Source organism: Clupea harengus, chromosome 2, assembly GCF_900700415.2.
Source record: "Clupea harengus chromosome 2, Ch_v2.0.2, whole genome shotgun sequence".
NCBI classification, from domain to species: Eukaryota; Metazoa; Chordata; class Actinopteri; order Clupeiformes; family Clupeidae; genus Clupea; species Clupea harengus.
Genome location: NC_045153.1, coordinates 32,201,886 through 32,216,727, shown reverse-complemented (window position 1 = coordinate 32,216,727; position 14,842 = coordinate 32,201,886). Strand labels below are relative to the sequence as shown.

The 14,842-nt window shown below is 39.4% G+C and overlaps 1 protein-coding gene across 8 annotated transcripts in view; it reads left to right on the top strand.

Annotated features, from left to right (window-relative positions):
* Positions 1-14,842, top strand: part of dgkh (diacylglycerol kinase, eta) — an 83,548-nt gene that overhangs the window by 62,468 nt on the left and 6,238 nt on the right. For 7 of the 8 annotated variants that reach the window (XM_031561188.2, XM_031561182.2, XM_031561200.2 and 4 more), the window contains one exon: positions 6,170-6,300. The exons of the other annotated variant lie outside the window; for it this stretch is intronic. In XM_031561188.2, coding sequence (XP_031417048.1) covers positions 6,170-6,300 — 131 coding nt within the window. The remainder of the gene's footprint in view (positions 1-6,169; positions 6,301-14,842) is intronic. 8 annotated transcript variants of the gene reach the window in all.

The window sequence follows — 14,842 nt, the reverse complement described above, 5'->3', positions numbered from 1 at the left end:
AGGGTTTCTTAAAGGAAAGCAAATTCAAAATTGCTATTTTGAGCAGAAAGTATTATTTTCAACTTTGTCGATGTCTTGACTGTTTTGTATTCATTTGGCACCTTATTGGATCCAAATAGACTTTTGAACAGTAGTATATGTTTTAGAGTTAGCAATGGAAACACATAACATGCAAAGAAGACATATGTTATTAAATATAACAATTTGTCAGCAGAGAAAAATACTTAAAAGTTCATCAAAAAATCTATTACAGCTTTTCATGCTCTAGACAGCTGAACAGTCAGTTTCAGTCGATTGAAACATTCATTAAATGCTCCAAAGATAACCCAAAGATTTGCAATGGTTCACAATGGTTGGATGCTGTTCCCAGACAAATAGTTAAAGTCCTTCAATGGCAGCACAATTTGGTAACTTCCATGATGCACATTTCAGCTGGCCATTTCCACATCACATATGATTGGCAAAGCTTGGAGTTATGCTTTGGGTAATTGTCGCCTTGGCAAGTGAAACTGGGACCAATAAGAAACAGACAAGAGGAAATAGTCTGTTGCTGGTTCAAGACTTCCTGGATGAAACACAAATTGATGACTTTTTCCACTCTAAAACAGCCCCAGACCATCACAGCACAGAAGGATGAAACCCAAATTGATGACTTTTTCCACTCTAAAACAGCCCCAGACCATCACAGCACAGAGGTGGTGCTTCATGGGCTTCTTTCCATCTTCTTTGGACCCACACCTTCCATTCCAGGAAATCGAACATGCCTCAGTGAAAGTCAACTTTTGTGGCTATATTTTCCCATCAAGTAGCCTTCATTTACATTAGTTCATTTAACAGACACTTTTATTCAAAGCGACTGGGTAGTCACCCCATGACTTGAGGTGTTGTCCGCACCTTGCTTTTAATTTTGAGTTGAGCTACAGGAGCTCCACCCCTTAAAGAAAGCACTTTTTTCCAGGAGCTTGCCAGTCTATATTTGTTTTGGGAGATCAAGGTGGTTAAAGCCTGTGTGCACTTTTCTGTGAAGGATGTGGTGTACACCTTTCTAAGATATCATAGCCTTAATCTCCCTCGCTGTAATGTATACGCACTCTAGTGTTATGTAGCCAGTGTGCTAGTCTCAGCTTATTTATTGGCTATTCTTATATGGCCCTATTGTCCCATTCACGCGTCAATGTTTTTTTTTACACACCTCCAGTTATGCACAAAATATGTGGCCTTTGACATTTTTTTTTGGTCTTTCTATGAAGTAAAATATGGCAGCTGCATCAATTATGTATGCCATGACAAGTTGGAATGGCCTTGATACCTCCCATGGTATTACCAGACACTTAAAAAGGCAGACACATCAACAGTTATTAGCCAAAATACATTTCTGCTTATTGCAGTGCCAGGAGTGGTCCGATGACAAACAAATAAATAGTGCTTTGTCAAGATGGGGTCCCACGTCCACATACGAAGTAGGTTTTTTCAAAGCATTGCTGAGAAATGACCTCACATCCTGTTTGGCGGCTTTGCCGCCAATTTCGATTGCCTGTGGTGAAAGAATGCCTTTTGAAAATCAAAATTCCATTCTGTAAGGTCTCTTCTGAAGATGATCTGTGCCAATTTTGGTGAAGATTGGAAGAACTTTTTTTTTTTAACTTTTTCAGAAAGTCTGTATCGGAGGTATAGGATGTGTTGAACTTGGCTTGATCCAAGGAATCCAATGGTGCCTTATTTTTTTTAAATCAGGCATACAGTTAAAAAGTTACGTCCTTAAACGCACCTCCTAATTCAACCTGTTGGTGGCGCTAGAGTGCTCAAGGTGCAGACATGAATCTGTGTTAAAAGAATGAGGGGACTGTCCCCCATCAGTGTGCTAAATTTCAAAACGTTTTACCATACAGTTCTATGGGCTGCCATAGACTCCAGTGGCAGAAGAAAGATGGGTGCCTGTGCAGCTTCGCTAGGCTTTAGGCTACAAATTGAATGATAACAGAATACGCTACCCGCAGACTAAGTCTGTTTTTGAAAATGCATCTGTAACATTACACATTTGTGTAGACGGGAACTAGTTTGATTTTACAATGAAATGTTACATTAAATTCAAGTGTTTCAGTTGGTTGGTGGCGTTATTGCATCCGTTACAAGCTCCACAATTACTCCCTCGCCATTGAGAGAGTGGGCCCTAATTTCATTGATAGGCAACTAGTAAAGCAACAAGTAAAGCAACAAGCAAAGATCTTCACGCCCGATCTAAAGCTAACGTGCTTTGTGAATATAGGCCCTGCAGTCTGCGCAGTAAATCCAAATGAGGTGGGAGCACTTGTGGCCGTCTACTTTGTACTTGGCACGCTTCTCCCCGGTGGCCCTCTCTCTCAGGAGCACAGGCACATGCAGGGCAGAGCAGGGCAGAGCAGGCCATTTAGTTCAGGGTTAGTAAGGCATACTTAAATGTTGGTCAAATTTATAGCCATTTTATTGCTGAGATTTATTTTATTTGAACTAATTATTTATCATGCTTGTTGACAAAAGTTGATTAAAAGTAGTTTTTTTCTGTTTAACAATGTAATATAGGGTGAAAAATAATGTTTAAGAAATATTGACACACAAATATTGTGATTTTGGAACTTCATATGTACATACAGTATATAATAATATTAGAAGTAAGCATTCTGCTGTCTTAAAAGGCAGCATCATTTTTTTCGCCCTTGTAGTGGCGCTTGACTTAGTACATTCCTCAGATGTCTGTAGCTGAAAGTCAAACACAGAATATACGTAAATGATGTTTAACCCTTTAATCACCATAGCGGCCGCCGACGGCATGTTAGAATTTCACCATAGCCGCGGCCGCCCGCAACTTTTAAAGACACAGTTTTTATACTTCAACATTAATTCATGAAATAATACCCCGCTAGTGGATACATGAACATCTAACTTTTATTTTGAAACCGGAACCTGGGTATGCTGTCATTGACTTTTCTGAAGTATTTGTTAACTAAACCTCGCTACTGACAGATCGATTGGCTTAGTACATTCCTCAGATGTCTGTAGCTGAAAGTCAAACACAGAATATACGTAAATGATGTTTAAATAACAAGCACCCAGATTTTGCCATTGCTCCCCCAGAAGCGTAACTGCATTCATGATGCGCAAATCATGGACTTAAGTCAAGGGTAGAATACGTGTAGGCTGGAAAGCGCATAACTGCACAATTTTTTTTTCATAACTGCAGAAATAAGTTAAATGTTTCCTGAGTTTTGTGAAATCTTTGAGGGTGGAGCAATTATTATCATTTAGTTCAGGGTTAGTAAGGCATACTTAAATGTTGGTCAAATTTATAGCCATTTTATTGCTGAGATTTATTTTATTTGAACTAATTATTTATCATGCTTGTTGACAAAAGTTGATTAAAAGTAGTTTTTTTCTGTTTAACAATGTAATATAGGGTGAAAAATAATGTTTAAGAAATATTGACACACAAATATTGTGATTTTGGAACTTCATATGTACATACAGTATATAATAATATTAGAAGTAAGCATTCTGCTGTCTTAAAAGGCAGCATCATTTTTTTCGCCCTTGTAGTGGCGCTTGACTTAGTACATTCCTCAGATGTCTGTAGCTGAAAGTCAAACACAGAATATACGTAAATGATGTTTAACCCTTTAATCACCATAGCGGCCGCCGACGGCATGTTAGAATTTCACCATAGCCGCGGCCGCCCGCAACTTTTAAAGACACAGTTTTTTATACTTCAACATTAATTCATGAAATAATACCCCGCTAGTGGATACATGAACATCTAACTTTTATTTTGAAGCCGGAACCTGGGTATGCTGTCATTGACTTTTCTGAAGTATTTGTTAACTAAACCTCGCTACTGACAGATCGATTGGCTTAGTACATTCCTCAGATGTCTGTAGCTGAAAGTCAAACACAGAATATACGTAAATGATGTTTAAATAACAAGCACCCAGATTTTGCCATTGCTCCCCCAGAAGCGTAACTGCATTCATGATGCGCAAATCATGGACTTAAGTCAAGGGTAGAATACGTGTAGGCTGGAAAGCGCATAACTGCACAATTTTTTTTTCATAACTGCAGAAATAAGTTAAATGTTTCCTGAGTTTTGTGAAATCTTTGAGGGTGGAGCAATTTCTATAAATGTCTGGGTTACACTACCCAAATTTTACGATCTTAACATATTTTTTGAAATGGGGTATCATACACTACATGACTATTACCACTCTGATTATCATGGTTAATCAAAGAAATAGGGATAATAGGTTAGACCACACGACTAGAATTACACACTACCCTACTGGGCTAGTCATAGGACATCTCTGGTGTCATAAGAGTAACTCAACATTAACTGTTGTGGTTTATCCTTGCATTTCAGTCGGATAACAACTTAAACTTTAACGTAACTTCAGTTAGCAACAAGCTATTATTTAAAGATATTACACAGTAATGGTAGACAGATGTTAAACTTAGATTAGCTTATCCAGTTGCATTTTGAAACGAGCACTGATCAAAAAAGATAGCCTGGTGATAGTGTGTCTTGTCTTTGATTGGCTAAAGAGGACATTGTTGTTACCCTCTCTGTGAGTGCTCACAGTCATTTTCCTACAGAGCAGGCCCCAGATCAGCACCTAATGTACCTACATTTTATTCTACAGAAGTAAACTTGTCTATTATGTCCGTCCAAGAAATAACACTTGCCATTGCCATTTCTGTGCAACAAGAGATCATAGTCAAGGTATTTTTTATTTTCGGTTCCTCAGTGGTGGAACGACCTGCCCAAATCGCTTGAAGACTCAGTTCCTTTAAAATCACCTGGTAATTTAGTGTTAACCCCTCACCAATAGAATACAGAAAACAAAACAGTGTAGTTATTGCTGCTTTTATCTTTTGTATTATTGTCAGTGTATTATCTCAGTTATATCTCAATATTATTTATATTAAATTGTTAGTCACTTTGGATAAAAGCGTCTGCTAAATATGGTATTTTATGTTTAAAATTAAATATTACACACAAAATACCGTTGTCATCTGACACCGTGAAAAGATAACTCCGGGATGATTGGCCTGCACAATCAGCAGGTTGGCATCTTACTGAGATAAAACGGTCCTACAAACGACACACCACTGAGAAGGGCGTGTTGAAAATCCCCTTATCTTCAGAAACTGACAGCTAGAATGGCAAAGGTCTACAAAGCTGTAAATTCTGCAAGTGGAAGAACAATTCTGTGAAACAAAATGGATGTTATGGCAATGTCCAATCTCATTTTTAAAAACAAACTGGAGCATTGTGAGTGAACACTAGTGTGTATGAGATGATGTTTGTATTTGAATATGTATATATAATATGTGTGTGTATGTACAAATAAACAACACACGCTTGTGTTCAAAAGTGTGTGTGTGTGTACATATACAGTGAATTGATAACAATCAAATCATTTCGTAATGCCTTTGTTTTAGCATATTTGGATGAAATAACAAGTTATCCACAGTAGAAATCATTTAACATCTAATATCTTTCATAATATTGTAGCCCCTGAAAGTGTTGACAGCTGCAGGTTTGCACTACTGAGCTACTGAGCCAGCAGGTGAATTAGATGTAAAAGCTAGCCGCCACCACAGGGGAATGCTACGGGCTCAGGCTGAGCTAGCAGGTGAATTAGATGTAAAAGCTAGCCGCCACCACAGGGGAATGCTACGGGCTCAGGCTGAGCTAGCAGGTGAATTAGATGTAAAAGCTAGCTGCCAGCTAGCCGCCACCACATGGGAATGCTACGGGCTCAGGCTGAGCTAGCAGGTGAATTAGATGTAAAAGCTAGCCGCCAGCTAGCCGCCACCACAGGGGAATGCTACGGGCTCAGGCTGCACAGGCTTCGTTCTTCCTCTCCCTCCTATCTCCTGTGTTTGCTCTGAATGGATGGTGGGTGTCCACAGCGTTTTAACCTGCATGCTCAAGTTCCTCTGAGAGTTCCTCTTCTTTATCAGAGCCCTCTACGACCCCCTCTTTTGCCGGCTGCTATTGCAACTTCTTCCCTGTCATTCTCTATGTTTCTTCTCCTCCTTTTGTGATTTGTTTTAAATTTGGGCTGACCCTGTTTGCTTTTGTGATGCATCTGAGGGGGCTGGAGACTGAAAGGGGGCTTCTTGCTCTTGACTTGTGTAGTTCAGAGGTGGGGTACGGAGGAAGTGGCCACCTGGCTGGAGCAGCTCAGCTTGGGGGAGTACAAAGACACCTTCATCCGACACGACATCCGTGGCTCCGAGCTCCTTCACCTGGAGAGGAGAGACCTGAAGGTATACCCCCAGTAACCCACTTGATGTGTCCCTCAGATCAGTCAAAAACGTGCTCTTCAAATCTCTTTCTTCCTCTTCCTCTTCCTCTTCCTCTAAGCTGTCTGATCTTTCCCTGTCCTTACTGATCCCTGTTTGCTTCTCTGTGTTGCACTGCTCTGCTTGGCATCCTCTGTGCAAATGTTGTTATTTGGGACCTTACTTTCATGTATTTACTAACACACTGCGGCTTTCATCACACATACCAACTCCACAGGAGAGGTAATGGGTATCTACAGGAAGTGGTCAGGAGAGAAATCCAAATGGAAGTCAAAAGGAGAGAGAGAGATCTTTTGCAAACCTTACTGCTGAGATGAACAAAGTGCACCTATAAAGGGATTTTATAACACATTCAGAAGCACCAAAAAAGCAATGTTTGAATATGTTATGGCTGTATCATCACAGTAGAGTTTACCCATGATATGAATGAATGTCCTTGTACAATATCTCATATATTTTAGATCTATGACGTGAATCTATGTTGCGAATACTGGCAAAATCCCTTTCAAAACACTTCGTTTTTTTAATAGATATTCAATGCGTATGTGTTAACGATATCTCTGGGTAGATTGTATGTAGTGTGTGTAGTGTGTGTATGTGTGTGAGGGGTGTGTGTTTATTAGACATTGACCAGGTTAGACAAGTTTTTGGTAGGGTAACGCTGCCTTTGAAGACAAACGGCAGTCGGTTGCATCAGTTGAGCATGGTTTTGATGGTAAGTTTTGGCGTAAAGTGCATCCTAAACCTTGTGTTGAAACATAGTTTAAATAGTTGAAATCTAGTGCTGCATTCATTTTCAAATACACCACCTTTAGTTACGTTGCATCTTAGTTAGTAGCTCTTCAATCAAAATATTGTTGTACAGAATAACGCTTTTACCATTGACAACCAATCACTGATAATATTGCATCTCCATTGACAACCAATCACTGATAATATTGCATCCTGCAGCTTCCCATGGCCCACATGTTGATAGTGTCATGATATATGATCATCATGTCCTCTCATAGCTGTTGCTTTGTTGTGTGGAATAAGATCATGTTTGTTCAGTTTTGGTTGTATTGTTTTGTCTTTTGGGAGTTGGAATCCCATACGAGCGTCCAGGGGTGTTCTTTAAGTGGATACAGTGACATTAGAAGGACAGCTATTGTTAGCAACGTTAATGAAATGTCATTGGCCTAGCTGGTCATGTTAGATGGACATTTATTGAGGGTGCTTGACATTTGTTCTGCTACAAGGTTTTCAAAGAATACAAACTAGGTTCAAACATTGTTCAAAGCGGTAAAATCTGTCCCGAAATGTTACTCTTATTAATGTATACCACATTGATTTTCATCTTCCTACCACTTAAAATGGATAACCATGTTAACAACTTTTTTACAATGGACTATAGACCTAAGGATGAAGAGGTGTCATTTATTACATAGTATTGCATAGTGTTACCTTGAGACTATTTGTGTGGTGCATCCAGTTACATTTTAGTAGTTTGGGATGATTTCAATACAGTCTGTCAACAGTGCTGTATCTACTAGACATATAATGTATGCTGTCTTCTTGCTGGTCCAAAAATGATTTATTTTACGAGCTAAATTTGACAATTCTAGGGTGTCTGTTAAAAATGCAAATATAACCACCACAAATATTACCTACATCTTGGGTTGATAAAAGAATGACAACATCTTCAAAACAGTTTAACCGTTTAATGAACAGTGATAATTTATAGCTAAAACAAGGGGAAATGAAAACAGTATTCTATGCTAAAATGTGATGCAACATTTTAGTTTACTAAAGTTTAGTCTACTGCCAACTTGAAAGTGTCCATTGTTTATTTGCATCTTGCAATGCACATAATGCATTTAGCTTAAGCCAATATAGCCCAGTCAGGGTACAGCTAGCTAAACTCCCAAATCAAGACGGTCACTATTGCAAAGGTTAAACATCCATAGCCATGGAGTGCAAATTGAAAAACATGATGTCTGGTAAGAATGCTCATTTAGGGATTTTGACCATCAAAAGCTGGCAATTACCAGCCAACAGAAAAAACAATATAATATAGCTGCAAGCAGCAATGGGGGGGGGGGGGCAGCAGCTTAGCTGGGCATAGTCATCATGGCAACTGTATTTCATCATGTCAGGGACATGATTGTAAGGACTCCTAGCTACTTTTTATGACAATTTAAGCTTCACCACAGATTTCAACTGGCGGTCACAGACAAATGCTTTTGAAACTCAAAAATCGTATTTGTGGCTTCCCTTTGTGGTCAAATTTACGTTTACCAAGTTTGGTGCCAATACATCATGTAACTATCATATTATGACCCAACTTCCTGTTTGGCGCATTAGCCATCGAGTATGATCACAAACTGGCAACATGGTCTGTCCTGAAGATCGTAAAATGCATTATTTGAAATAACTGTCAGATCAAAGACATTAAAAGTAGTGACCGATTTTTCTCATTACCTCATTATCGCACACCGGTCTAATTTGTCCCTTTTCCCTCAGGGCGGCGTCTTGAGTGAGGCCACCAAGCTGGGTTTAGATGCATCAAAGCATTACTGAGAGATAGCCTCACTTCCTGTTTTGACGGTGTCGCCATCTAATGTGATAACAGAACAGGAAATTGCAATATGGGCTGACCTCAGCATCTCAAAAGCCATGACTTGAAATAATTGTACATGTTTTTTTACTATTGCGCCTCCAAGTGTGCTCTACCAAGTTTGGTATAGATACATCAAAGCGTAGCTGAGATATCGGCTCACTCGTGTTTGGCGGTTTCATCATTGAACTGTCCTCAATATAGTGTGCCAGATTTCAAAACATTTGACCATACAGTTCTAGGGGCTGCTACAGACATCCTATGGCAAAAGAAGAAGTAAAAAATGTTTAATAAGAAGAATATACCTGCAAACAACGTAGGCGCCATGGCAACTTGATGTCCTCATATCAAGGGCATGTTTGTAAGCTCTCCTACTGAGTTTTACAACAACTTACCTACGATTGGCTGAGGGATTGCACCATTTCTTGTGTCACCGCTTCGCTACTGATTTTGATTGGCTTTCACTGAAAAACGCTTTCAAAAACCAAGCTCAACCTTGTTTTAATCTTCGCTTTAATCTTTTTTTTTATTATAGCGCCCTTGATTGGTCAAATAGGGCAAGTGACTCTGGACCCAAGTTTGGTGTAGATACATAAAAGCATTACTGAGAAAAAGCCTCCCTTCCTGTTTGGCGGCTTTGCCGTCAAACACGATTGCAGAACAAGAAATGGAAAAATGGATCTCATGATCACAAAAGGCATGACTTGAAATAATCATGATTTTAAACTAATTACATGAAGAGTATTGACCAAGAAAATGTTTGTTTATATATATTATTAAAGCGCCCCTGAGGGCTCAGGGTGAATTAGCCGCCAATTTTTTTTTTTAAGATTTGTTTTTGGGGCTTTTATGCCTTTAATTGATAGATTAGTGAAGAGTAGGACAGGAAATGAGAAGGAGAAGAGGTGGGGAGTGGACAGGAGAAATGACATCGGGCCGGATTCGAACCTGTGTCCTCCATGGGCGTCAAGCCCGAATATGGTCGGGGCTACTGTTTGCGCCACAGTCCCCCCCTTAGCCGCCAATTTTGATGGGATGTCATGGTCGAATGCTTTTGGCAATCAAAAATCCATTTGACAACTTTTTTGAGGCTTAGTCCGATGATCATTTGTGACACATTTGGTGAAGATTGGACAAAAGCTTTCTGAGTAGTAGCGAAAAAACACTTAAATAAAAATCCAATATGGTAGAAATATAAGTCATTGGGTGCTTTGACCTTAACTTGACCCAATTCCTGTTCTTCCGCACTTACACATGCTATTTTGAGTGCATAATTGCGTTCACACTGACAATTATGGCCACATGCAGTGCCATGATGGTCAAAACATTTAGTGTGAAACGCTGGAGACTTTGCACCCTCAATGGTCACCATATTGGCTACGTAGGGGAAAGGTAGGGACAAAGGGAGATAGAGAGTGAAGGATTCCAGCAGTACCTCATTTTTTTATTTCCCCTCATACGGTTCAAAATGTATATGTGTGAATGTACCTCCAACTATGACCTGTTGGTGGCGCTAGAGTGCTTGAGGTACAGATATGTACCTCAAGGGTGTTGCTGCTTGCCCCCCAAATATACAGGAAGGGCACCCAGCACTGGTCTCTGTTATCTGGGAGCCAAGAGATAGAGCCATGCACTCAAGGCCAAGGCCAAAGGAGAGAGACATGTTCATTTTCTGTCTCTACTATCATTCCTTAGTAAATATGTTAATGAAATAATTTAATAGTTTGTGTTTTCACTAAATTGAAAGGGTTGTATACTATTAAGACCCAAGGTTTGAGAGAATCAGAGAAAATCAAAGGTTGGATTACTGACACCTGCCCCATGACCCCTGATGAGTTTTTTTTGGTTTATTTTGGCCATTTGGGCATAAAAAAAACAACAAACATTTTGATGGAGACTCAAGGGGTACCATTGGCAACGGGTTTTGTGCTTCTAATTCACATCTTCCATATAATTCCACAAGTAGTCCGTTCACTTTTTGTAACAGAAATTCAGTGTAATTTTAAAGTCAGCAACATAAAGTTATATATTTTGCGTGAATAACTGTTTTTTTTGGAGGAATGTCTTTTAGCGTTTTGCGGAATAGAATGAATCCCTTAAGGATGAAACAAGAGCCCTCAACTGTGCATTGGGGTCCTGTTCGTCCTGACGGGTTTATTTCCAACACTGACCAGCGGTAGGGATGCACGATAATATCGGCACGACATCGGTATCTGCAGATAAAAGCTTCAAAACTTAATTATCGGCATCTGCAGATATGAAAATTTCTGCCGATGTACCTGGCCGATAAGGTGACGTTCAAATTATGCGCACGCAAAGCAAATGTTTTGGTTACTATGAGCGCCAACAACGTAATTCAACACGTCGGCTGTGTGGCAGTACTTCACAGTTTTAGAGGATGTTGACATGCTATCTGTCAGGAAACATTTCAGGAGATGGAAGAGGAGACGACAGCTTGGCCGTACCGTAGGTTACATGCATAGATGCAGACCACCCGCGTGCAACGCTTTGCAACATTACCTGTCGCGCGCTAATAGAAGTTAATAAGTTGCTAGTTAGCTAGACAACACTAGCTAGTTAGCTTGCATGCTACGTGACACCTGCGAAGTTGATGATCTCATTTGACGGGATGTGAAACGTTATGTCACGAGCCCACACTATCTGTACATGGCTTACTTTTGCATATATGGAATTTATATAGCTAACTTGGCAATAACCTTACATAGATTAGTCTAGAAATCCTAGAAGGGATGTTATTAAACTGTAAGTCAGTTAACCAATGTTAGCTTGCCAAGTTGCATTTCCAGAGTGTAGTTGTTCAAGTTCAAGGAGGTACTGTTCAAGTATGAACATTGTGACGTGAAAATATAAATAAATCTGCCATATTTGAAATCATTTCAATAGTTTTCATGAGTGAATGTCTATTTCTAAAATGATACAAATCAAGTTTATAATGTCCCGTATCTACAGCAATACCCTATCATAATAACAGAATAATTCTAGTACAGGAGAGACTTTTCAATAATTAAAAAGCAGAGGTGTATATATCGGTATCGGCATCGGCAATCGGCCAACATGAGCTTGTAAATATCGGCATATCGGATATCGGCTAAAATTCAATATTGTGCATCCCTAACCAGCGGACTATACATTATCCCTTACACATGTACGGAATTCAGTTTTTGTATATACCCTAGGGTAACCTCTTGTAAACACTGGGAGAAATTTAGATACGGCACATTTTAAGCACCATTAGTGGCAAACTTCAAGGGTGTTTCAGATGAATAGGTGCCCTTGCCCCCCATCATCAAGTAACTTTTATCTGGGACACCTTTGAAATTGAAAAGGAAAGGGGTTGGAACTAATAGGTCCAAAATAAGTAGTGCTGCAGCTCTGGTGAGAAGGAGCCTTTGGAAAGGAAGCAAACTAACTTTATGTTGATATCTGGCCACGTTAGATACATGTTCTGTCAAAGTATCCATATGTCACTAAATAGTTTATAGTTTAGCCAATAACATGGAGTAAAACAACACCAGAAGAATAATGCAACACATTTCAGTATTAAATATCTTACATTAAAACCAAACAGTATTACTAAAAATGATAATAATAATAAACAATAATAGTGACATCAAACTATGGTTATATTTTGAAAAAGAAATGAAACAAATGTCCTAGTTAGGAAAAATGCTTTAAAAAAAGCTGTGAATCAACAAGACCTAGAGACAGAAGTTCAGAGAAATAAAGTTGGTCATCAGTCATAACACCCACGTTTTAGTTGGCATCAATGATGATGAACCAGATTAGATGTTAATACTTTGTGGGATAGCTAGATTGGCTGGGATTACCAGGTGCTCCGTTTTCAAAAGATTGAAGGTTAAGGTGACGATCCCTCATCCAAACTGAAATATCACTGAGTCACCCGGAAATCAGAAACTTGCTTGAACACAACCTAACCACAAAGGGAAGAGTGGAGACGGGTCTCTAGTTCTGATGGGTTAAGTGAAACTGAAGTAGTAGCCCAAGCCTGTTTGAATACAGTAGCCAAGTTCCTGGAGCTGAGTGAAGAAATCATATATAAATCTGTGAATGAGTGGTCAAATCGGAAGTGAGGAGGGTCCCAGAGGACGACTATGTTGTAGAAGCATAAATACTTCTTCTTCATCGTGAGGGGGAAATGAATTCAAAGACGCTCTGATGTCCAGACAAGGTAAAACAGGATCTCAGGCATTTGAGAATTGTGCACTAGTGGTTGCAACTTTTTCAGTAAAAAAAGGTTACAAAATCTGAGGTTACAATGAAGCGAAGCCACAGGAGGATGAACAATAGGGTGTCCCAGGAGATCTAATCAGATCAGATAAATGTAGAGGAGTGGCCATTAGCTTTTCTCTAGTGCAATTACGCAACAGAGATGTAGGATTAGTCGAGGATTACTAATGGACAGTTATCCATTGGAAGTGCAGACAGCAGAATGTCCAGCTCATCCACAGTGCTGACAAATAACTACCAGGTGTAACTTGAAAAGATCCGTTATTCAAACGAGTCGTTTGCTGTGCACAGGCAGCAGCTGTGTGAGTTTCCAGTCATTACAGATTCCATCTCCTCTGCCAGGTAATTGGACTGCTGCATTGATTGTAAATGATTGAGATTATGCTGCCTTTTAACTTGAGAATGTCGTCTTACTCCGCACAGCTGGAATGTCATCAAAGCACATAACACAAAAAGATGCACAGTCATATTTAGAGCTCAAGGTCAATGTGGAGAAGAAATGTATTATTATTATTATTATTATTATTATTATTATTTGTATTATTATTATGTAACAACACTTAGGTTTTCATATTAATACGTATTGCTGCTTGAAAAGTTATTATTATCAAGCATCAAAATATAGTCTTAGAAGCATGATAAACTAGACTACCGCATAGCGGTGCGTAATGTGACTGCCACACAAAGTGAGAGAATGATCCTGGGCGGAGTATGAATTCAAGGGCCCCTGGGAGCAAAGGATACATGGGCCCCAGACTGAATGTAACAATGGTCTAGAGCTAGTCGACAGGTGTTGATAGGTAAGGTGCCTTTTGGGGTCTTTGAAGGGTCAACCCTGGAGCAGCAGGGCCTACTTGGTGCAGGTTGTTTAGACAAAACATATAACAAAAGCTTTCACACCAGGGCATTTCCAATTATATAACCAAAAGACACCAGTTAGCATGTTAGCAAGCTTTTGTCCAATAGCCCTGTGCCAACCTATTTGCAAGGTTTTTCCATATTAGCTCGCTAGTTTTAGACCACTCCTTACTGCTGCTTTAAATACATTAGCTACATGTCTGCTATAATATCGGCTATGGATATTGTCTATTGCACTAGAGCAGTGCAGATATCCTGTTAGCTAGCAAGGTTTTGCCAGCACTGTATTAGTAGACTGAATACATATTTATTTAGGTCTTCTCGAAATGTAAGACAAAGGTTTTGTCAGTCGATATTCCCAATAAACAAATAAAATAGAATTGCAACAATTATCAGAAGCATTTCACTGAAGTGACAGGACAACCCATTTTAATGCACAGCTACAAAATGATGTATGATCTATGGTATATGATCTATGGTATTGATTTGCTGCTTGGCTTGCCATTATGTCTGTATTTCAATTTTCGCTGGTGTCGCTGGTTTGAAAATCAAACTTGTTAGATATCCCTACAACTGATCTGCAAAAAGGAAAAGGTCGGGGGAGAGCATTTGTATTAAGTATTGTAGAACAGCTTAGTGGATATATATACAGTGTGCTTCTAAGGTTACTTTTACAAGGGTGAGTAGAGTAATAGAACAAAAAATGACAATGATGGCAATTATTTACATTACAGGAAAATGCTACCACAGAGTATGGGGTAGAATAAGTGTATGGCAGTATGG